Below are 25,432 nucleotides of genomic sequence, written 5' to 3'. Positions count from 1 at the left end.
AACAGACTCACCAAGCACACCTTACCAAGGTGGCGTGGCCTGACTCCAGCCTACTGTCCTTTCCGGTCAGAGAGAGTCGCCATGCAGTTATGTGTCACACTTTTTTTTTTGAGATGGAGTCTCGCCTTGTCACCCAGGCTGGAATGCAATGGTGAAATCCCGGCTTACTGCAACGTCCGCCCTCGGGGCTCAAACAATTCTCCTGCCTCAGCCTCCTGAGTAGCTGGGACTACAGGCGCCCGCCACCATGCCCGGCTAATTTTCGTACCTTTAGTAGAGACGGGGTTTCTCCATGTTGGCCAGGCTGGACTCGAACTCCTGACCTCAGGTGGTCCACCCACCTCGGCCTCCCAGAATGTTGGGATTACAGGCATGAGCCACCGTGCCCAGCTGTGTGTCACACTTTTAAAGAATCAGGAGACCTTCTCTCAGTTTCTTCACTCTTAAGTAGTACATTTTAAATGTGTATTCTGGAAACAGGCAGTGAGATCCAGCAGTAAAAGCCCTGGCTGCTTTTTTTTCCCAATTCCAGTCCTTATTCTGTATCTCATTCCCTATTCTCTGTCTCTCTAAGCTTCAGTCTCTTCATCCATGACATGGAGCTCATGGACAGCTCTCGCTCCTTCTCGGGCTCATTTATAGCTGGGCAGCGATCATGTGCAGAAGGTACCCCCAGGAGTGCAAGGCCCCGCAAAGTGGGCCAGGATCGTTCCCAGACAGCACTGCTGCAGGTAGATGGGAGGCTTCTGTGCATTCATAATTGGTTCTGGGCTTTTAATTCTTTACGGAAATGCTGCTTGGTGCCGAAGTGTCTCAAGGAAATGGAACAAAACAAACAAACAGAAAGAACAAGGATGAAGTCGGCTCTTCTACGGGGTTGACTTTTAATTTAAAAGTTTGATTTAATTCAAAGAAATATGACTGAGTATCTGGCTTGTGCAAAGCCCTCCCTCTGCTCTGTATGGGGAGGGTTGGGACCCCCTTGCCTACCCAGCCCACTGGAAAAAAGGGACTGCCTAGCTGTAGGGTTTCTGCAGGGCTATGGGGATGCAGAGGTGAGAAGGATGGGCTTTGGATGGAGGGGACAGCAAAGCCCTTGGTCATGTGAGACGTCAGCTGGGTTGGAGGTGAAATGCTCCTGGTCACATGAGCAACCCTAGAGTGGCCTTCCCTGGGTGCAAGGGAAGCCAAGAGACACAGATCTCACAGGTCCGTGAGCGCCTCCTGAGGAGTGACAGGTGACCTAGGAGGCCGCAGGAGCTCCATACAGCTCTGTCCCTGCCGCCGAGGTGGTGTCCCACTGACCCTTTCTCAGGAAATGTCTGCTGATCCAGTAGCAGGTCTCTCTGCAGAGGGTGAGCATTTCACACCTGGGTTTTAGGAGCATAACCACTGGACCTATGAGTACACATCAGGGCAGGGACGGCCAGGGAAGCAAGTGGCAGCTGAAATGGGTAGGGGTTGTACCTATCCTGGTTTATTTTGAGTATCCTCTCCAAGCCCGTGTGTTTCTAGAGCACTTGCATTAGAAGCAGAAAGTCCAGGCCAAGTGCATTGCCTCACGCCTGTAATCCCACTGCTTTGAGGGGCCGAGGAGTTGGAGGCCAGGAGTTCAAGACCAGCCTGGGCAACATAGCTAGACCCTGTCTCTACAAAAAAAATTTAAAAATCAGCTAGGCGTGGTGGTGTGCACCTGTAGTCCCAGCTACTTGGGAGGCTGAGGCACGAGGATCAGTTCAAGGCTGCAGGTGAGCCATGATCACACCACTGTACTCCTGCGTGGGCAATGGAACAAGACCTTGTCTCTTAAAAAAATAAAACATTAGAAAATCTAGGTTGTAGAACTTTCTGCGGTTCTTAGGAATGGGCAAAAGGAGACAGGAAGGGAATAAGCTACCCTCACTCTTGGTGGTTATCTTATTCAGTCTTCACAGCAGAAGGGTGGGGCCCAGAGAGGTCTCACTGCACATCTGTCTCCATTGTCCTGCCTGCCACACAGAGGCCTGCCCCGCGTAGTCCACCACAGGGACCTGGGAAGGCTGGCAACGTGATCTGCAGGGGGTATCCTCTGAGGGGATGCGGGGAGCTAAGAACTGTGCCCAGTGGAAGAGGCAGCTGGCCTCAAACAACAAGCCTGAACCTGAAAGGAAGAGACAGACCTGAAACCCGCTGATTCCCACAATGGGGGACAAGACCCTGCCTGTGGTTAGGGGTGCTGTGCCTCCCGAATGCTTTGGGTATTGCCCAACACCCTTCCAGGCTCCCATCTTCCACTCCCACTGAGGTCAAAATTAGGACCGCAGCACACAGTTTGCCCGTGTCTCTGTTTTCCCGTAGTTTGTTGTCACTGTGGGTGACACTTTCACCTAGAATGCTGTCGGCAGAAGAGAGCAAAGGTGAGAGCCTGGAGAGCTGTCCCGGGCCCTTTGGCATTCTGTGGAGCTGGCACCTGAGGCCCCTGTGCCTTTGTGACTGACCCCCAGTGCAGGAACCCACTCTCCACTGACTCCCAGGCATGCAGCCCCAAATGCCCACTCTCTGGGACCAGGCACTGTGTCTTCTAGGCTGACGGTGCCCAGTATAGAGCCTGACACACAGGAGGTGCATGCTACAAATAAAAATTCCTTTATAACTTTTAAAATGTCAAGTACTAACTGAGCAAGGTGGCCTATGCCTGTAATCCCGGCACTTTGGGAGGCCAAGGCAGGCAGATCACCTGAGGTCAGGAGCTCAAGACCAGCCTGGCTAACATGGTGAAACCCTGTCTCTACTAAAAATACAAAAAATTCGCCAGGCATGGTGGCGGGCACCTTTAATCCCAGCTACTCGGGAGGCTGAAGCAGGAGAATCGCTTGAACCCGGGAGGCAGAGGTTGCAGTGAGCCAAGATCACACCATTGGACTCCAGCCTGGGCAACAAGAGCAAAACTTCGTCTCAAAAAAAAAAAAAAAAAAAATTCACAGCACCTCCAGCACTTCATGAAGGTGTGCTTGTGAACATTCCAGACGGTGCAGAAGAGCGCCTGTTTCCTCCCCTTCCTCTTGTCATGCCACTCCCCACAACAGCATCTGCCTCCTCCACTTGCAGGACAGCTGCTAATATCCAGGCCAGGATTCTTTCACTGGGTACCCACATACAATCACATACACTCAAACTTGCTCAGAAAACAGAGACCATGTTTGTGTTTCTGAGACTTATTTTCTTTTCCTACCTTCTGCTATGTCTTAGAGATCTTCTCACATGAGAAATTAGAGAATTATCATTATTTTTAAACTTTGTATGCAGTTGGGTGCACATGGCCATAAAGATGGGAACAGTGGACACTGGGGGCTACTAGATGGGAGTGGGGGAAGGTCAGGGGCAAGGGCTGAAAAACCACCTGTTGGATATCATGCTCACTACTGGGGTGATGGGATCCATCATAGCCCAAACCTCAGCATCACACAATATGGCCATGTAATAAACCTGCACCTGTACCCCCTGAACCCCAAAGTTGAAGTTATTATTAAAAAACCTTTTTATGCTGAATAACATACAAAAAGGCCAGCATACGAATGTAAGCGTAGGTGGAATTTTCCCCAGGTGAACACACCTATGCCTCCAGGGCCCAGGCCCAGAGGCAGAACATTTCATGCTCCAGGAGTTCCACAGCCCTTCCCCAGCCACCACCTCCGAAGGGTAACTGCTGTCCTGACTTTTAACACCACAGGTGAGCTTTGCCTGATTTTGAAATTTACATAAATGAATTCATACAATATTTTGTTGGTGTGATCCTCCCATGTTGTTTTGAGTAACAGTTGATTTTGTCTGCGGCATGGCACTCTAGCGTATGGACAGGACACTGTGTATTTTTTCACTCTACTGGTGGTGGACATTTGGATCCTTTCCAGTTGCTTTGCTGTTGTGAATAGCGTATCAAAGGATATCAGCGTACAGGTCTTTTGATGAAATACATATGCACATCTAATGGGTCTAGATCTAGGAACAGAATTGCCAGGTCACACAGAGTATGTGTATGTGTAGCTTCATGGATACTGACAAACAGATTTTCAAAATGGTTGTAACAGTTGGTACTTGAAAGTTCTAGTGTTCCGTATCTTCTCTGACACTGGTGTCTCTGTCTTATTGTCCTTGTGAGTTGCTGCATAGTATTTCATGATATGGGTATACTTTAATTTGTTTATTCACTTCTTTGGTATTCTAAGAAATATTGATGAGAACACCCTTAATCATAGATAGTATTTTTTTTTTTATTGTCGAGGGGCTATGTATGATGTATGAATGTTTTTGTAGTAAAGATTGCTAGCTGAGTCAGAGTGTAGATATTTTCAATTTTGATATATGCTACTAAATTATCCTCCACAAGAAGGCAAGCAAGGCATGAACCAGTTAGTGAGAGTGCTGTTCTCATTATTTTATTGTTTCTTTTTTTTTTTTCTCTCTCTCTCTCTTTTCTGTCTGTCTTCCTTGTGATGGATGGTGAGGTATTAAGGGTTCCTGATCTAGTATAAGAAACACCCAACTCAGACTATATAAGTGTCAATATAAAAATGTGAGATGGGATACTTAAGAGGAAACATATATTGTGATGCCAACCAGTCAATAGATATTATTTATATATTGGTTGGAGAAAAGCTGTTTTAATACATAGAAATGAGGTTGAAATCTGTAGGCATGTATATGCCAGTCAAAATTATTTAAAAATTGAAACATTTGACCATTATCACTATCCATCCAAACAATGTTCACATGCACACTAGTGAGGCCTGGGTGCATGTTAGCTGAGAGCTGGGTCAATTCTGAGTGAGTGCTTGTTGAGTGCTGAGTGAGTGCTGAGTACTGGCTAAGTGCTGACTGAGTGCTGCTGGCTGACTGCGTGCTGCTGGCTGACTGCTGGGTCAGGGCTGGCTGAGTCCTGGCTGAGTGCTAGGTGAGTGTTGGGTCAGTGCTGGCTGAGTGCTAGCTGAGTGTTGGCTAAGTGCTGGCTGAGTCCTGGATGAGTACTTGCTGAGTGTTGGCTGAATACTGTGTCAATGCTGGCTGAATGCTGGATCAGTCCTGGCTCAATGCAGGCAGTGCTGCAGACCTTAAGAAGGTCACTTAGTCATGGTGACTACCATGCAGGTGCCCAGTGCAGAAAGGGTAGGGCTAAACTTTTCTGAGGTCACTGAGAACATTTTCTCTCCAAGTTTTCCTTGTGGTCATAAGATGAGGAACTTCGCCAGATCTGAGATACACTGGTGGCCCTGGTTCTTACTGGAGTGTCTCTGTTCTGTGATGTGGGAATGAGGGATGAAGAGATGCATGGGAAGTCAGAGAGCACCTGGGACTTCTCAGCCAAGCATTCAAGAGCTGTTGAGGAAGGTGGTGGAAACTTCTACCTGAAGTGACCCTTGGTCTTTATTGGTTCTTAACCTAAGCAGCGCCGTCCAAACTAAAAGAATTGGACCGGAAGTTACTGAGTACAGTTGGCATGCCAGGCCGTGCAAAGGGCACAGAGGTAAGAAATGCTCCTGTAGTGTATACGGAAAGAGAATTTATGCACAGGATCAGCCACTCTAAAACTACAAGAGATAAATGCCAGAAGAGATATACAGTGATGCTGATAATTTCTTACATTTCTGTAGACTTTAGAGTTTAGAGGGGACTTCTCCATTCATTGTCTGATCACAGAAATTAAAGAGATCACTTTCAAAGAGACAGGTGAGAAAGGACTTCCTGGGGGACATGGAATGAGCAGGACCTTGGAGGACAGGGAGGGGAGTGTGAAAAGATTGAGCATGGTATGTAAAATGGAAGAAACAGCATCAATCCAGGCAAGATCAAAGGAAAGTTATCAGGGAAGACTAGCATCTGTGTGTGTGGAGGGGGCAGTGGACGATAAAACATAGAAGGTAAAATGGGGCTTGGTTAACCTGGGCTTTGAATATCGAGCTAAGACATTTGTGCAGATGTATGACTCTTTAACGCCCTTGTGCTCTGTGTTTAACCAAGGCCACCTTGAGCACATAAAAGTATAGCCTGTAATTCTGAGCTATTTACTTTGGTTACTTATTCCTAACCCTAAAGCATCTGGAGTATGTAATTAGTGTCTAATACATATTGGATGAAAGGATGGGTTTTTGGGTTGTTGATGGGTGGGTGGATGGATGGATGGATGGATGGATGGATGGATGGATGGATGGATTTTTGGATGGATTTTGGGATGGATTTTTGGATGGATGGATACATTTTTGAATGGATGAATTTTTGAATGGATGGATGGATGGATGGGTTTTTGGTTGGATGGATGGGTTTTTGGTTGGATGGATGGGTGGATGGATGGAAGAGTTTTTGAATGGATGGGTTTGGGATAGCTAGAAGAAAGATGAATGGATGGGGGGATAGATGAATGGATGGATTTTTGGATAGATGAATGGGTGGGTGGATGGATGGATGGATGGATGGATGGGTTTTGGATGGATAGGTTTTTGGATGGATAGATGAATAAGCCTTTCAATGGATGGATGGATGGATGGATGGATGGATGGATGGGTAGATGGATGGAGGGTTGGCTGGGTGGATACATAGATGTGTTGAGTGAATCAGTTGCTTCCTCTTCCATGTAAATCTTAGCTCCCATCTCTTGTTAGCCATCCATTTACCTTCCCCTTGGATATAGCTCTTTTAGTATTTTGGAGGAAAGCCAGCAAGTCCCAGTGACAGTTTGAGTTGTACATGTTTAGCCACTTGAAGAGGCCCATTTTAAGGACTGTTCCCAAATTTTCACAGCCTGCTGCCCAATTGTCAACTGTGCTTTTCCCAGGTTTTTAGATCACCAAGTGTATAGGCAGGCAAGAGTTCCTTGGTTCCATAAACTTCCTCAATGAGCTGCCTCATTAAAGACATCAGCTACCTCCTGAGAATCCCTCTGCTCATGTGTGCAATTTGAGAAGGTCAAGCACATCCCCTGCCCCTAATAATTTACCCAATTCCTATTCTACCAAAATGAGAGAATCCTTTCTTTGGAAGAAGTTATTCTTCTAATTTATTGGATCCAATATAGGCCAGGATTTACCTTATGGATTTTGTAGAATAAAAGGTAAAAAGGACATTGGGAAGAGGTTCAGACCCTGGATTCTTTATTCTGAGAGGGCAGAACTCCTGGACTCTTTGGACAAGGAAAAATGCCAAGATGCTCACAAAGCATCTTGACCACTTCTCATTCCCCACTTACTTGCCTCCCTCACACCTGGGCCCACAGCAGAGCAGACCCCAAGGAAATGGCAGGAGGAGATAGGAGGGGACAGTTCAAAAGCCACAGCAACCCGATGTGGCGAGCCATCCAGGAGGGCAGTAGCTGGACTCTGGAGAGGACCTGCCGATTCTCTGCTCTGTTGCCCAGCCTGGAGTGTAGTGGTGTGATCATGGCTCACTGCAGCCTTGAACTCCTGGGCTCAAGTGATCCTCCCACCTCAGCCTCCCTAGTAGCTGGAACTACAGGTAAGCACCACCATGCTAATTAAAAACAATCTTTTTTTAGAGTTGGGGTCTTGCTGTGTTGCCCATGCTGCTCTGGAACTCCTGGCCTCAAGTGATCCCCCAGCCTCAGCCTCCCAAAGCACTGAGATTCCTTCTGAGGTGTTAGGCATGTGTTGAAGTTGATTCTGGCTCTGAAGAAAGGGTAGGAGGGTCTGCAGAGACTGGTGTGCATGAGTCCTGGAGAGCCTGCTTGGGAAAACACACCCGACAGCCAGCTTCCCAAGCCATCATCCTTCCTCCATCTCCTTCGGCTAGTTAAATTATTATTAAAAACAGAAAACAAAAAAATCAACAAACAAAAAACAATAAAACAGTCTTATCCTGGTGAGGTATCTAGTGCCTGTAGTCCTAGCTACCCAGGAGGCTGAGGCAGGGGGATAGTTTGAGTCCAGGAGTTCTGCCCTCTCAGAATAAAGGAGTTCTGGAAATGTATTGAACTCAGAAAGAGGAATGGGAGTACGGCACCCACAGGCAGCTTACTTCCTTCACCAGTCTTGCAAAAATGCACCCTGGCTCCGGAAGCCATGTTTCACTGTATAGACCATCGCTGGCTACCAGGACAAACTGATTGCTGTCAACCCAGACATGGGCCCACCACCGGGCTGGCTGAATGACGACTCTGCCCTGTAGCTTAAATGGATTAAGGTGATTTCAGCAGTGAAGCACTCCTCCAGGGCACAGGGAGTGAGTGTATGGACTCCCCATGACAGCAGACTGGTGTGGGCTTCCATGGTTGGTTTGGTGCCGAGTCGGTTTAAATGTGCTTGAAGCCAAGGACAGTAGGTGACTCAGATGGTCCCTGAAGCGAGTATTTATTTATTCTTTGTTATCTGAAGATTTGTCCGAAGCAGTGGTTTTTGTCCTGTGAATGCATCCTTGATACATTTATTTTTGTTTGCACTGGGGTTGGTGCCCCAACTGCAGCAGAGCAAGCCCCCCAGAAGGCATTGGAAGAGAGTCATTGTAGAGATAGGGAAGCTGCCTTCTCTTTTCTGATCTTGGAGAGCCTCCCGACATTCTGGCCTCCTCCTTTTCTGAGCCATCCCCCTCATGAAGAGTGCTGGGAAGGGAGGGAGATTGTTCTGGGGAGGAGCTGCTGAGACGGTGGCACAATGGGGTTCTTTCATTGCAGCAAGAATTCAAAGAGAGAAGCTTCGGGCAGTGTCTTTCTTAACTCAGTTTTGGGAGCCCCAGGTTTGGCTTCTGGAACTCTTGGACTCTTGTTTCCCATCACCGCTGGAGGAACAGGAATCATCCTGGGCTCTGAGTCGTCTGAACTGGCTGGGGCTTCCAGCAGCTGGGAGGTGTTCTGGGAAGCCTTGCTGCCTTGGGTTCCCTAGAGGAGCAGCCACAGCCCGTCATTGGCTTGCGCCACCACTGGCCACTCTGGCTGTGCTAAAGCATGGTGTTTCCTTATTCACACTGACTTTATTCACCAGTCAGCTAATGCCATGCTTTTCTTGGCATGAAAGCATTGCAGCTTTATTAACACAGGGATACCCAACTGAACAAACATTCATCTCGCACATTACATCAAATTAGCGTGTACAAAATTAATATTCCTGACCTTGCTAGTGGGAACAGCAATCAATCTAGGGGAGGTTGTCATCCCACCATGGCCAGCCTTCTGCAGAAGTCCTGGCCATTACAGCTGCAGCCACTTTTCCTTCCCCCAGAGCCAAACCATGCCCTTCTGGACCCTCTGGCACTTGGTTATTCCCCTGGATTCTGGGGAGCTCCAAAGCCCAGCAGCGATGCCTGGAAGGCCCCTGGTCTCCCTGGTACCATCCAAGAATGCCATTCTCTCTTTGTCCCTAAAGGCCATGACCTCCATCACCCTAGGTGGCATCTCTAGGTGACTCCGGGTGCCCAGGTGGATAGATGGAGAAGACTTTTGTTCCCCACTGAATTTTCACCTCCTCGGTACCAGATATAAACAGTCCTCTAGAACCTTTTTTTCTCCCTGCTTATTTAATAACTAAACAGAGGCCCAACATGCAATCCAGTCATATTGGTACCCCCCAGTGTGTGTTTAGCTAAGCCCCCTCCACTCCATCCCACACTTCCCCCTGCGATCTCCTCTCTCTCTTTGCACAGAAGGGAAGTCCTGCCTTCATGCTGTTGCTTTGAGCCCCTCCCGGTCAAGAGCCAGGAGGGTGCACCTCCATCTTGATTTGTCATGTTCTCTGAGGGCCAGGGGGAATGTGTTTGCTTAGGGGCAATCCAGGCCTGAGCCTCCTCCCTGTCTATCTATCCCTCACACCCACCAGGGCTCTGGGCCAGGTCTAGGGGCAGCTGCCTCTGAGCAGCCCATTGTGTGGGACCTCAGGACATCTGGGGATAGCTCTAGGCTCCAAATTGGGTTGCATCAGACACAGCTGATATGGCAGGTGTGGTTCCCCTGAGAAAGGAATCCCCTTGCTTCATCATAGCAAGGTGTGCAACACGTTTGTACAGCAGAGAGCCCTGTATAAGCATAACCTAGGGGGCACAGTGTGTAAGGCACTTCCGTGAGTCCTTTGTCAAGCAGATATTCTTGTGTCAAATGGATCAGTTCATCCAGATTTTCTAGGTGTATTGAGAATAAGCTGAGATTTAGGTGAAATTTTCTGGGGACTTTGAGCTCTTTCCCTGACACAGAGGAAGGTGATTCAAGACAGAAGCCCAGTGGACACGGGGACTGGGCTCAGCCTGGAGGAGAACGCAGCCCAGCTTGGGAGCTGGGGGCTACAGGGACAATGGCAGCCAGTCTGAGAGCCAGTGTCTGAGGTGGCCACCCCAGCCAGCACCGTGCTGCAGGGCATCTGGCTCTGAACCCCACACCTGGGAGTGGGGCACTGGGGATCTCTGGTCAGGTCCATGCAGTGGGGTGGAGCGGGACTGAATGCATGGTCCTGCCCGCTACCTTCGTAGAATTCCTATACCAGGGGCCGGGGCCTGGGAAGGAGAGCTATGCTTGGTCAGGAGCGCTAATGCTGCAGGTGTGCGTCTGATATCGTCTCTTCCTTCTTCGCCTCCTTTCCTTGCCCTCCATTTCCCTCCCTTTTTCTTCTCCTTTCTGTCTGGCTTTCTTCCTTTTCTGCAGCCCCCATTTTAAGGCTGCCCAGAGGGAGGAGGGACAGAACCCGAGCCCCAGTGGGAGCTCTCACCCCAGCAGGGCTTGGTGCTCATCCCCCCACCTCCTCCTTTCCTGATGAGGTCGGCGTGGAGGGTTTGGGAGACCCAGAGGCCTTTACAAGAGGAGGGGTGAGCCTAGGGGCCATCCCCTGGCCCTGCCTCCCAGATTCCCGACAGTGGGTGGCCTCTTGTGCTCCCATGGAGCACAGTCCCTGTGCAGTTGGTGCACTTCTATTTGCAGAGTTTCTTTAACTTGGAAAAGTCCTTTATGCCTACTCCTTATGAAATCCTTGGTTGCCTGCAAACACCTGGGAGGCGGATGTGGCCAATTGCATTCTTCCCATTCCTTCCTCCCATTTGTTGATGAAGAAACTGATGCTCACAGATGTGAAGTCAGTCATCACAGCCACAGGACTAATCCATGGCAGGGCAGGAGCTGAGACCGAGGGCCTCCCTGCCTAACATCACGTTGTTTCCCAGAGAAAAATGTAATGCAGAAACAGCAGGTCCTGCCTGGCTCATGCCTGGAATCTCAGTGCTTTGGGAGGCTGAGGCTGGGGGATCATTTGAGGCCAGGAGTTCCAGAGCAGCATGGGCAACACAGCAAGACCCCAACTCTAAAAAAAGATTGTTTTTAATTAGCATGGTGGTGCTTACCTGTAGTTCCAGCTACTAGGGAGGCTGAGGTGGGAGGATCACTTGAGCCCAGGAGTTCAAGGCTGCAGTGAGCCATGATCACACCACTACACTCCAGGCTGGGCAACAGAGCAGAGAATCGGCAGGTCCTCTCCAGAGTCCAGCTACTGCCCTCCTGGACGGCTCGCCACATCGGGTTGCTGTGGCTTTTGAACTGTCCCCTCCTATCTCCTCCTGCCATTTCCTTGGAGTCTGCTGTGTTGTGGGCCCAGGTGTGAGGGAGGCAAGTAAGTGGAGAGTGAGAAGTGGTCAAGATGCTTTGTGAGCATCTTGGCATTTTTCCTTGTCCAAGCACATTCTGCAGCAGAGAAGAGGACTTCGTGTCTTCTGAGGGCTTAGGCATGTGTTGAAGTTGATTCTGGCTCTGAATAAAGGGCAGGAGGGTCTTCAGAGACTGGTGTGCATGAGTCCTGGAGAGCCTGCTTGGGAAAACACACCCGACAGCCACCTTCCCAAACCATCATCCTTCCTCCATCTCCTTCGGCTAGTTAATTATTAAAAACAAAAAACAAAAAAATCAACAAACAAAAAACAATAAAACACTCTTATCCTGGCGAGGTTTCTAGTGCCTGTAGTCCTAGCTACCCAGGAGGCTGAGGCAGGGGGATAGCTTGAGTCCAGGAGTTCGAGGCTGCAGTGAGCTGTGATTGCACCACTGCACTTCAGCCTGGGTAACAGAGCGTAACCCTGTCTCAAAAAAAAAGGAAAAAAAAGAAAAAAAAAAAACACCCTGTGTCGTTTGAAAATCTGAGTATTCAGGGAAGCAGGAAGAAAGGAGGCCCGGAGTCCCCAGCATTGGAACGGACCCATAGCGGCTCCCCTAGGTCCATCCTCCTTTACCTTGGTGGCCATCCTGAGGGCCGCTTCTGTACCAGAACTCACAGGCTCCAGGCCCTCTTTGTCATAGAGTCCTTTCCAGAAAATAACCTCTTTCGTCCTTGTCTCTTCTCAAATCTCCATTACCTGTGTTCTCTCTCTCCATTCCTACCTCCCATGCCCTTCGGTGGCCTCTCTCTCCCGCACCCCAGCCCTAGTGGATTCTTCTCTTCCTCTCCTGTCTCTTTTTCTCCCTCTGTCCTCTGCTGGGCCCCCTCCTCTCTCTCTGCACCCTTCTCAAACCCGGGATGACTTGATGGCCCCTTCCCTCTTCAGTCCTTTCTTCTCCTTTCCCTCCTTTCCCCGCCTCTTCTTCTCCCTCTTGCCTCTACTCTTTCCTCCATCACAGTCACAGGGCTCCTTATGGATGGATGACCAGAGGCACTCGTTGCAGAGAGGGGTGTTCTTCTGGGCTATCTGTAATAAGAAGACATGGGGAAAAGGAATCTGTAAAAAGTTTTAGCCAGCAAAGCACCTTCCCAGGGAAAACGGAGGCTTATAACTTCAGAACCTTTATTTCAGCCCAGAAAATGCTGACATTCACAGGGCAGTTTACTTGGAAATTGCATTGGGGAGCGAGACACAGCCATGCTTTCTTTTCTTTTCTTTCCACCCGCACCCAGTGCCCCCTCCCACCCCCGACTTGCCCATCTGTGGCCCCCGTGGCTGGAGAGTGCAGGTCCCAGCCAACACTTCCTCTTCATCTTTTGGGAGAGATTCCTAACTGTGTGATGAAGGTAATTCCACCTTGCCCAGAAATGAATTCCGTTATGCCCCAGCTTACTGTTTTATATTTATATGACACATATTAATTTCTTTTTACCTAGAGGTTGAATTTAGTTAATGATAACAATAAATATTAATGAAGGAATTGGTGTCTCCAGACCCTTGATGGCCATGGTGGGTCGGCTCTCCTCTCCCCGGACGTGATACGTTTGTCATCCCTGCATCCACGGTGTGAAAGCCACACCACTGGTGAGCTGAGGGTGGGGATGCTGGACCCTCCTGGAGGGGTAGGTGTGGATCCCAATGGGGGAATTGAGAAGGTTCTCTCTGGCTGCCCACTCCTCATTCCGGGGACAGGGTGCTCCCTCCCACACTTCCTGTGTGGTCCCCTGACACTGGACCCAGGGTGTGTATCTTAGGAGTTCAGGCAAATGCCCCATCTACCTCCAGTGACATCCTGAGGGGTTGCGGCAGAGGGCTTGGGGTCAGAACTGGTTCCTCAGTGCAAGTGTGCTGTGGAACTAGCCAGAATCCCTGTTTCCTTGTCTGCAAAATGGAGATGGTTTTTCCACCTTCCTTGACCATTGAGAGGAGCAGATGCAATGAATGTATGAATGTGAACACAGCTCATAAACCTGCTCATATTAGGCAGGATCTGTGTTTTGTCTTTGTGTTTTTTTTGTTTTTTTGTTTTGTTTTGTTTTTCCATCATGTGGGCTTCCAAGGCTGTTGGGCTACAAAACTTTGCAGAAAGCTTTTGTAAGTTTGGGAGCTTTTATTTCTCATCCATGTGTGTCTCTACCCAGGAGTCACATTTGGTTCTGTGCGTGCCAAGTTCTTCGGTTCAGGCAGTTGTCTGGAAATGTGTCCTTGGCACTCAGCTCTTGAGAGATCGATGGCTGTCTTGCTGCTTTAAGCACACAGTCTTCACTGGTGGGGTAATGAAAGTGAGATGTGTGCGGAGAAGCGGGTGCAGCCATTCTGCAGGGGCTCACATCTTGAAGAGAGACTCTTTCAACGGAGGGACTTGGGGAAGCGTGGAATGCGGGTGCCCAGTGGGCCCCTCACTTGCTAGTCCCTGATCACTCCTGTGTGCTTCTTTGCATCTTTGCAGCTGTTGGTTTGGTTTGAATGAGCACCTCCTCCCCCTCACAGTCCAGCTGCCTCCATGGGAGCTGGCAGCAGAGGTTCCCATCTTATTTGCTCAAGAGAAAAGGGATAGAGGGATGATAATGCATTCTTTTTCTTTTTCTTTTTCTTTCACTTTCACTTTTCCTTTTTTTTTTTTTTTTTTTTTGAGACAGTGGCTTGCTCTGCTGCCCAGTCTGGAGTGCATTGATGATCACAGCTCACTGCAGTCTCCACCTCCCAGGTTCAAGCAATTCTCGTGCCTCAGCCTCTCAAGTAGCTGGGACTACAGATACTTGCCACCATGCCTGGCTGCTTTTTTGTATTTTTAGTAGAGACAGAGTTTCACCATATTGCCCAGGGTTGTCTCAGTCTCCTGAGCTCAGGCAGTCTCAGCCTCGGCCTCCCAAAGTGCTAGGATTACAGGTGTAAGCCACCACGCCTGGCCTACTTTTCCTTTTTTTTTTCTTTTTTTTGAGACAGAATCACTCTGTCACCCAGGCTTTAGTGCAATGATGTGATCCTAACTCGCTGCAGCCTCCATCTCCTGGGCTGAAGCGATGCTCCTGCCTCAGCCTCCTAAGTAGTTGGGACTATAGGCACAGGCCATCATGCCCGGTTAATTTTTAAAAGAATTATAAAGATGGGGTCTTGCTGTGTTGCCCAGGCTGGTCTTGAATTCCTGGGCTCAAGCATTTCTTCCACCTCAGCCTCCCAAATGCTGGGATTACAGACAAGAGCTACCGCACCTGGCCGATAATGCATTCCTAAAGAGGGTATTTGAGTGTGGGCATTTGAGTGTGGGCACAGCTTTGTGAATGGCAGGCTCCAATGCAAGGAGACCACCAACTGGGGTGTCTCCTCCCATCTTCCTTGGTGGTGGGTTCTGTCATCCTGTCTACCCCGGAGACCTTTCATCATGAAGTGGCATTGCTGAATGTGCCAGTCACTCTCAGACAGAACTTGCCTAGGATGGACTTTGGGTCTCACCCCAGCACATCTGCTTTGCATTGGGACTGGCTGGACTCAGGATCCATTCAGGATGTTCTGGCAGCTATTTAGGAGGTGTGAAGCAGCCGTCTATGATACTCATTCATTCATTCATTCATCCCACTGGCATGTATTGAGTGGCCACTCTGGGCTGGATGGTAGGGTTGTGGCTGATATCTGGGGTGTGGGTGTGTAGGGTCTGGGTGTGTGGGGTCTGGTCCTGACCACACAAAGCTGACAGTGTGTTGGAATATCTGGCCATAGACAAGTGATCCCCATGGCTAAGGGGACAAAAGCTGGGGTCAAAACCCTGCTGTCCCCAAGAGCCTTTTCCCTGAGGCCTGGGGAAGGGTGGGTTCCCGCATTCTCCACTTCACTGCACCTGCCCCAGGGTTTCCAGCAGAGGAGGCAGTGCTAGAAAGTGAGGAGTGAGAGATCTTGGTGCATCTCAGAAGCTGAGAGGGGCTGGAGGGGAACCGGGCAAATGGGGGAGGACTCCCTTCCTTCAGGGCTGCTTTGAGGAATTTGGATCTTCTTCCGAGCCCAGTGGGAAGTTACTGAGGGTGTTATATGGGGAGGTGATATGACCAGCCCGATATTCTATATTAATCTCAGCAGCTTCTGCTTGGAGATGAGATTAAAGGGTCTGGGGCTGGAGTCAGGGAGTTGGTTGCGGATGGGGTGAGAGATGCTAGTGGCTGGACTGGGCCCATGTGGGAGGCTGCAGAGAGAAGGGGGGATCCTGTTACAAAGGCTGTTACAACTCCTTGCTCCTGGACATGACCCCCCACTCACCTCCTTGAAATAATGAGGCAGCAACTGTCCATTGGTCACCTACTACATGCAAGACTAAGGATGTAAGGTTCCCTCCCTTTAGAGAATTCAGGCAAGAATGCGCAGAAAGTTCAGTAGCAACAAGGAATTTAAATACTCTCAAATACTGTTGGAGACAGTAGCGGAATTTCCCAAGGTCATATGTGATGCATTGTCGGGTCGAATCGGTGGACGGTGCCTGCCCCTGGGCTACTGAAGCCAGCCTAGTGGGGACCAGATTCTCGACAGCCCTGCCCCACACCCTTGTTGACTTCTCACCATCTGCACAGTGACTGGGAACACCCAGTCTTTCCTCCCCTCCTTGCCTGATCCAGGGCATTCGCTGTGCCAGCTTCCAGAGCCCTTCCTTCTATCCAGCCAGGGGCTTTGCGTGTCAAGCTCAGTCTAGAGAAGAAAGCACAGAGGAACTACTCCACTTGCTGAGTGTTGGTGATGTTGGCGTTTGCAGAGAATGAACCAGATTAAGCGATTTTACAGCTCAGCTCTTTACCTTCTCTGAAAGGCCATAAAATGATAGACATGTAGCTGAGGAAGGACCTTACAAATATTACTCAAGTGCCCCATATCATTCAAAGAAGGGAATAGAGGCCTAGAGAAATAAAACTCTGCACTGCACAGTGTGCGGCAACCTGCCTGGTGCCTGTGGCAGCTTGATGCATATTTGTGGAGTGCCTTTCATCCCTTAGTTCCCACATTCCACTGGGTCCATTTCCATTTTCTGGAACACTTTTAAAGTTCAGTAATCAAGAGTATAAATATTCTCAGAGTAGTGAAATTATTGCAAAGCATGGTGGAAGGATGGGAATTTTCCCTTTATTTTTATGTGTTTATTTTTGGAGATAGGATCTTGCTGTGTTGCCCAGGCTAGAGTTCAGTGGTGGGTCATGGCTCACTGCAACCTCCACCTCCCGGGTTCAAGCGATTCGCCTGCCTCAGCCTCTGGAGTAACTGGGACTACAGGCGTGTGCCACCATGTCTGGCTAATTTTTTTGTATTTTAGTAGAGATGGGGTTTTATCATGTTGCCCAAGGTGGTCTCAAACTCCTGAGCTCAGGCAGTCTGCCTGCCCTGGCCTCCCAAAGTACTGGGATTACAGGAATGAGCCACAGCACCCAGCCTTTCCCTTTATTTTAATGTGGAGGGGAGAACCAATGGGTAAAAGTCTTAGGCTCCACCTACGGAAATACTTCTCACCTTCAGATAGGAAAAGAAAATGGTCATTTGAACAAGGAGTGAGGCCCACGTCACAGCCATGAGGGCGTGCGTTTGTAAGGACCCTCAGAAACCATGACATGGTCAGGAGTGGCGTGTGCAGTGAGGCCAAGTCTCTCCAGGACCCAGTTCTCCTTGGCACTGGAGCCTTTTAATTCTCCTCTGAGTTGGATCTTGTTCCACCAGGGAGATTGAGAGGTTGGCCTTTTCTTTCCATATTAATTTCCTCCTCAGTCATCAGACTGATGACATTCTGACCCTGCTGTGTAATTTAGAAAGCATATCAGAGCGTGTTGTGGGCCAGCTCAGGAGAGGAGCTGGTCACATCATTCATGGTGCATGTGCTGGGGAGGGGTGCTCCAGACGGCCTGGGCTGGGTTGGTGCTTGTGCGGTGGGGGTGGGGAAGGCTCTAGCCATGGGGAGATGCATTGCCCCTGGGTGGAAGGTGGGCTGGCAGAGCCCCTGGGTTTCCCTCTCACCTGGTGGCTTTCACCCACAGAGGACTCTTTCATGTCCACTATTGGCTCTGCTTCTTCTGGCTGCTGGTGTCCTCTTGTAGTGGCTGCTGTGGAGCCATTTCTCTCTCAGACTTAATTTCATGGGAGCTACTGTAATAGGAGCAAAATCCCCAGGGTGTGGGGTTTGTATTGCAGACTGTGGCTCCAAGAGACATCTCCAGGAAAGAAGGGGCTTTGATATCTTCACCCATCTACACAGGCCTGGGCATTTCCTTGAGTCTCAGTGGGAGGGACACCAGCCATGGGATTTCCTCCTCTTTCCCCGTTTACAATAAAACCATACTATGGAACCGTCATATATGCATGCACCCGGTGCACTTCTGCAGACAGTGGGCTGTGTCTAGCTAAACCCAGCCTACTCTGCTCCAGCTGCTCCCCGAGAGGATTGTAAGAGAGGTTGCAGACCCACCTGGATGCTCTGACCTCAGTCATACTGTGTGCCCCAGCTAGAGTAACAAGCCATCCTTCAGTTTGCATAAGACTGAGTAAATTCCCAGGATGCAAGATGTTCAGTGCTGAAACCAGGACAGGTCCAGGCAAATTGGGACACTTGGTTATTCTACCTCAGCTGTTCTTCCTTCAGGCCTGCCACTCCATTGGAGTTTTGAGTCCAGATTTCTAGAATGTGCTGCACCCCGAGGAAGTCTATCGGGGGGCAGGTGAGGGAGAGTGAAATGTCTTCTTTTCTTTTTCTTTTCCTATTCTTTTCCAACACATGCATTCACAGTCTTCATTGTGGCTAGCACAGGAGCCTCCATTGGCCAGCGCTGTATTTCCCTAAGCATTTGGTCCTGGCCCTAGGAACAGAGCTTTTGCTGTCTTTATTTGTCATCTCGAAGTGCATGGCCTTAAACTTGAGGTTCCCCATAGCACTTCACACTCAGCTGACTGCAGCAGGGCACTCTCTTCTGGTCATTTGTAAAGAACACCCACAGCTCCTGGACAAGACTCTTGCTTAGTAGTTGGCAAATGAGCAGAAGTATCTCCCTCCCTGCAGCTGATGTGTGTACCTGGGACAGTTCCCATCCAAGTTCACATTACATCAGTGTTGGGATTCCATGTGTCTTGGCTTAGGAATCTTGCAACTCAAAGTAGGGGGCTTAGGAGCAAAAGAATCACACCTGTCCTGGAAGGAATGAGGGGAGCCTAGCTGCTTGGCTTCAAGGGACTCATTTCACTGTTTTTGTTTGTTTGTTTTTGTTTGTTTATTGTTGTTGGTTTGTTTTCTGATGTGAAATGGAACAGGGGCAAATCTTTAAAGTTGGTGGAGTCAATTCCACAAACAAAGCTTCCCTTCCTTTCTTAAGAGCTTTTTGTAGAAATCAGCCTTGCAATTAGCACTGCAACGTTCCAACCACCTAACACACTTCCCCACTGGCCTTTTGAAGCAAACAAGTAGTTAGAAGCTGACAGGACAAAGTCACTTTATTTCCCCTTTTCCTTTACCTTGAAATTGTTCCTAGCCACAGGGCTGGCCACGCCTCACTGTCCAAAAAACTACCCCGATGCAGTATGCAGTGGCAGATCAGTTTAGTAAGGAATAACCCAAGTCACCGAATGCAAGAGAATTAAAAAAAAAAACAAAACAAAACAAAACAAAAAAAACACCCTGTTGCATTAACGCAAGTATTCTTTGGGCTCTGCGTCTCTGGACGTGCATCTTCCAGAACCTGCAGGCACGTGGCCTGCCCTCCACCTGCGTAGGAATGCATGCTGGATTTACATCCCAGTTACATCGCTTCCAGAAAGACAGGATCTCTGTTGGATGCCCATGAAGCTTATACTGAGTAAATATTGACAAAGTAGTCTAAAGAGCAAACACTTTGACATTTGTAAGGTCCACTGGAAGGTCTTGTATATATTTATACAGCAGGAATGAGCACCGCATACCAATTTTCCTGAACTTGTTCTGACATAATTCTGCATGGAGAGTGTGTGTGCGCAGGTGGCTGAGAACGGCTGAGTGTTCACATGGGGGACAGGGCTGGGGGCTGCGTGGTAGCTGGTCAGGGTATCTCCTCTCAACTGGAACAAACCCACACCTATCCCTGCCAGGAAACCTACCTCTAAGCTTTTCTGAGACCTGCTTTTCCAGAAGGAAGAAAGAAAAAAAAAAAGCCACAAAATCTTGTTTTTCCTTTATTACAATGGACGTACTTTTCTTTTTACTTGGTAAAAATTTTATTGATGTTTTTGTACTTTATATTTATTAAAGATTGAACCTCAAAAATGTAATGAGTAAAAAATGCTTGCTTAATTTAAATTGTGAATCTGTCTGTTAAGAAATGCATTAGGGGTAGGAGAAGCATAAGACATATTAATTGACAGACAGGAACTGCTGTCTCTGAGGTTGATACAAGTAATTTATTACTTTAGAAATGAATGCCACCTCCAGAATGTGCTTCATTAATTTCAAATTTAGTTTTAATTTCAAGCTGTTGCCCCTTGAGAAGAATAAGGTGGCAAATTATGTTTGAAGAGCAGATTTTTTTTTTTTTTTTGCTCCAAAGAAACACCACATTTTAACTGTTTAATTTTACAAATACATGTACCCATCTGGGTTGCTGTGTTTTCCTGAGAGCCCAGAACATATTCTAGGTAAGATCAACACATACTAATGCTTTTTTTTTTCTTTTTCTCCTTCTCCCTCTCCCTCTTCATTCTATCCTACCTGTCTCTCTTTCCCACCTGTTATCATGGCAGCCTATGTTTCTGAAGAGTTAAAGGCTGCTGCCCTGGTGGACGAAGGTTTAGACCCAGAGGAGCATACGGCAGATGGAGAGCCCTCGGCCAAGTACATGTGCCCGGAGAAGGAGCTCACCAGGGCCTGCCCCAGCTACCAGAACTCCCCGGCCGCTGAGTTTTCCTGCCACGAAATGGACAGCGAGTCACATATCAGTGAGACCAGTGACCGAATGGCTGACTTTGAAAGTGGCTCCATCAAGAACGAAGAGGAGACCAAGGAGGTCACGGTCCCACTGGAAGACACGACTGTGTCGGATAGCCTGGAGCAGATGAAGGCCGTGTACAACAACTTCCTCTCCAACTCCTACTGGTCCAACCTCAACCTCAACCTGCACCAGCCCTCCTCGGAGAAGAACAACGGCAGCAGCAGCAGCAGCAGTAGCAGCAGCAGCAGCTGTGGCAGCGGGAGCTTCGACTGGCACCAGAGCGCCATGGCTAAGACGCTGCAGCAGGTGTCGCAGAGCCGCATGCTCCCGGAGCCCAGCCTCTTCAGCACCGTGCAGCTGTACCGGCAGAGCAGCAAGCTCTACGGCTCCATCTTCACGGGGGCCAGCAAATTCCGCTGTAAGGACTGCAGCGCTGCCTACGACACCCTGGTGGAGTTGACGGTGCACATGAACGAGACGGGGCATTACCGCGACGACAACCATGAGACCGATAACAACAACCCCAAGCGCTGGTCCAAACCTCGCAAACGCTCCTTGCTGGAAATGGAAGGGAAGGAAGACGCCCAGAAGGTGCTGAAGTGCATGTACTGTGGCCACTCCTTTGAGTCCCTGCAGGATTTGAGCGTCCATATGATCAAAACAAAACACTACCAAAAAGTGCCTCTGAAGGAACCTGTCACTCCTGTCGCCGCCAAAATCATCCCTGCCACTCGGAAGAAAGCTTCCCTGGAGCTGGAGCTCCCCAGCTCCCCGGATTCCACAGGTGGAACCCCCAAAGCCACCATTTCAGACACCAACGATGCACTTCAGAAGAACTCCAACCCTTACATCACGCCAAATAACCGGTATGGCCACCAGAACGGGGCCAGCTATGCATGGCACTTTGAGGCCCGGAAGTCGCAGATCCTGAAGTGCATGGAGTGTGGGAGCTCGCACGACACCCTACAGGAGCTCACGGCCCACATGATGGTCACTGGCCACTTCATCAAGGTCACCAACTCGGCTATGAAAAAGGGGAAGTCCATTGTGGAGACGCCTGTCACACCTACCATCACAACCCTGCTGGACGAGAAAGTCCAGTCCGTGCCCCTGGCCGCCACCACCTTCACGTCCCCCTCCAATACACCTGCCAGCATCTCCCCAAAACTGAATGTGGAGGTCAAGAAGGAAGTCGACAAGGAGAAAGCGGTCACTGACGACAAACCTAAGCAAAAGGACAAGCCTGGTGAAGAAGAGGAGAAGTGTGACATCTCTTCCAAATACCATTACTTGACTGAAAATGACTTAGAAGAGAGTCCCAAGGGGGGGCTCGATATCCTCAAATCCCTGGAAAACACAGTGACATCCGCAATCAACAAGGCCCAGAACGGCACTCCTAGCTGGGGGGGCTATCCCAGCATCCATGCCGCCTACCAACTTCCCAACATGATGAAGTTGTCCCTGGGCTCGTCGGGGAAGAGCACGCCCCTGAAACCCATGTTTGGCAACAGTGAGATTGTCTCCCCGACGAAAAACCAGACCCTGGTCTCTCCACCCAGCAGCCAGACGTCCCCCATGCCCAAGACAAACTTTCATGCCATGGAGGAGCTGGTGAAAAAGGTCACTGAGAAAGTTGCCAAAGTGGAGGAGAAGATGAAGGAGCCGGATGGGAAGCTTTCCCCGCCCAAGCGGGCCACTCCCTCCCCATGTAGCAGCGAAATCGGGGAACCCATCAAGATGGAGGCATCCAGTGATGGGGGCTTCCGAAGCCAGGAGAACAGCCCCAGCCCCCCGCGGGATGGGTGCAAGGATGGGAGCCCCCTGGCTGAGCCGGTGGAGAATGGCAAGGAGCTGGTGAAGCCCCTAGCCAGCAGTTTGAGTGGCAGCACGGCCATCATCACCGACCACCCACCCGAACAGCCTTTTGTTAACCCTTTGAGTGCCCTGCAGTCAGTCATGAACATTCACCTGGGCAAGGCCGCCAAGCCCTCCCTGCCTGCCCTGGACCCTATGAGCATGCTTTTCAAGATGAGCAACAGCCTGGCGGAGAAGGCCGCCGTGGCCACCCCGCCGCCCCTGCAGTCCAAGAAGGCAGACCACCTCGACCGCTATTTCTACCACGTCAACAACGACCAGCCCATAGACTTGACAAAAGGGAAGAGTGACAAAGGCTGCTCCTTGGGTTCAGTGCTTCTGTCACCCACGTCCACAGCCCCGGCAACCTCCTCATCCACGGTGACAACGGCAAAGACATCTGCCGTCGTATCATTCATGTCAAACTCGCCGCTACGCGAGAATGCCTTGTCAGATATATCCGATATGCTGAAGAACTTGACAGAGAGCCACACGTCAAAATCCTCCACTCCTTCCAGCATCTCCGAGAAGTCTGACATTGACGGGGCCACTCTGGAGGAGGCTGAGGAGTCGACGCCTGCCCAGAAGAGGAAGGGCCGCCAGTCAAACTGGAACCCCCAGCACCTCCTGATCCTCCAGGCCCAGTTTGCCGCCAGCCTCCGGCAGACCTCGGAAGGGAAGTACATCATGTCAGACCTGAGCCCCCAGGAGCGGATGCATATCTCCAGGTTCACCGGGCTGTCCATGACCACCATCAGCCACTGGCTGGCCAACGTGAAATACCAGCTTCGAAGGACAGGTGGAACAAAGTTCCTCAAAAACTTGGACACTGGCCACCCCGTCTTCTTTTGTAACGATTGTGCGTCCCAAATCAGGACTCCTTCCACGTACATCAGTCACCTAGAGTCACACTTAGGCTTCCGGCTACGGGACTTATCCAAACTGTCCACTGAACAGATTAACAGTCAGATAGCACAAACCAAGTCACCGTCAGAAAAAATGGTGACGTCCTCCCCCGAGGAGGACCTGGGGACCTCCTATCAGTGCAAACTTTGCAATCGGACCTTTGCCAGCAAGCACGCTGTTAAACTTCACCTTAGCAAAACACACGGGAAATCTCCAGAAGACCACCTTCTGTATGTCTCTGAGTTAGAGAAGCAGTAGCATTTGCTTTTGATAGAAAGGACTGCAGTTTGCTTTGAGGGAAACTGTGGAAGGCACCTTCAGGCCCCCCTGACTTCTTGTTCTTGGCACATGTTCTTATTTTAACTGCAGAGAATCACTCTGGGCTGGACTGTTTTGTATAACTGTACAGTGTTTAATAGAGGTGCATAATCAGCTGTTGTTACTGGTAAAATATGAAGGTTAAAATGCAGTGGTAAGTGTTTGGAACTTTGTGTAAATGGGATTTAGTTGTGAGCATCCTCCCGATGCTTCAAGCTGCATGCATTAACAGACAGTTTAATTAAGCATTTATAACGAAATCAGGCACACTTTTTCCACGAGACTCGAGTGTGCTGGCATTTCTCACCCTTTCATCTTTAGCCCTCTGAGTACTTTGAAGCACTTTTGCATTAATTTGGTTAAAAAATAAAATAAAATAATAATAATGTATGAAGCTCTGTTTTTTAAACTCCTTACCAGCTTAGTTATAATGAATAATATGAACCTCCATTTATGCAGGTCTGCAGGGGTATAACACGCCTTGAAATTTAAAAGAATATTATTTTCACATTGAAACATAGATGTATATATTGTATAGATTTCAGACTCTCTTATGAAAAAAATGTGATTGTGGTTAAATGACCTTTTTCTTGCATTTATAGCAACAGTGTTTTATGCACCTGCTATGCTCTGGGCATAAGCTGTGCCTATGTATAGTGTATATTTCTTTTTTCTTTTTTTTAAGGTCTATGGGTTTTGTTTTTTACATGCAAACATTGTAAATTATACAGAAGATACCACAGATAGCATTTATAAAATATACAGAAACATTATCTGAAAGCAAAGTATGATAGTTTGTTTTGCTATACAGTACATCTATATTGATAGAGGTTCATGTTTAAATTATACATATTTATTAGCATCATATTGTCATTTGTTTTGAGCAGTCTGAATAAACGAGACCGGGAAAAACATCCCTGGCAGGCATCAGAACTATTTTGCACATGATTTTTAAAGGTATTTATTAGAAATCAAAGAACGCTCAAAATAAACTCAGTGCTCAAAGGGTTAAGTCTATTTGAAAAGGTTAAAAAAAAAGAACAAAAAAAAAGAACTTGTACTGTATTTCCTAAACATTGATAAAGCCTTTAAAATGTTTGTACTGTAATACTTTGCTTAAAAGTCATGAGGCATTCTGTGATCCAACCTCTTTCACTTATTTATAAGCCCTCTTGGTTGCTATTCCATATTGTAGGATGCCTTTCTATTTCAATTGGTAACTTTCTGTTTTGTTCTTCCTAATTATTCTCCCAAGATCCCACACTGCAGCTTTATCTTTAGGCTTATGAAAGGTAACCCGTGGTTACCGGCTCTCCAAGTGATTCTGTTCTTCTCCATTTTTGGCAGTTAATTTGCAGAAGTAACTGACAGCTGACACCATATGAGAACCTTTGTATAAAATATTGGCATGTAAACAGCACAGACACCGTAACACACTCTGTGCCCTGTTTGGTTGTTGACAATGAAGCACCATTATGTGACTCTTCATATAACCCTTTTTTCTACGGCAGCATTAAAATTGTCTTTTTGCTATAATTTTGTGTTGCGTTCACAATTATGTCTGAAATGTGCTACGACTAACGAGCACATTAAAATTAAATTGTATGCGATCTGTTTATGACGGAGCTGGTTGCTGCGGCTGCCAGGTGCTGGCAGTCGGAAGCTGTGCGTAAATCAGGGGGAGTTTTAGTGAACTTTGGCGTTTGGAGAGCAGGGAGCACTTACTCAGAGGCAGCTCGAATAGGATCTGCACCGAGAATAAACATTCACAAGAAAGGAAGACATGCCCATAAGGTTAGATGCTCAGTGCAGAAAGGATATTGCCAGACCCCCAGGATCAGAGC

At 48.7% G+C, this 25,432-nt stretch overlaps 1 protein-coding gene across 1 annotated transcript in view; it reads left to right on the top strand.

Annotated features, from left to right (window-relative positions):
• The window catches only part of TSHZ3 (teashirt zinc finger homeobox 3), a 75,793-nt gene extending 50,591 nt beyond the window's left edge, over positions 1–25,202 (top strand). Inside the window, exon 2 of the mRNA XM_032170355.2 lies at positions 20,323–25,202. Coding sequence (XP_032026246.1) covers positions 20,323–23,528 — 3,206 coding nt within the window. The 3' untranslated portion in view covers positions 23,529–25,202. The remainder of the gene's footprint in view (positions 1–20,322) is intronic.
• The last annotated feature ends 230 nt before the right edge of the window (positions 25,203–25,432 follow it).

The sequence above is a fragment of the Hylobates moloch genome, unplaced genomic scaffold (assembly GCF_009828535.3).
Source record: "Hylobates moloch isolate HMO894 unplaced genomic scaffold, HMol_V3 SCAFFOLD_12, whole genome shotgun sequence".
Lineage (NCBI taxonomy): Eukaryota > Metazoa > Chordata > Mammalia > Primates > Hylobatidae > Hylobates > Hylobates moloch.
The sequence above is the reverse complement of the archived record's forward strand: the minus strand, read 5'-3'. Positions and strand labels throughout refer to the sequence as shown.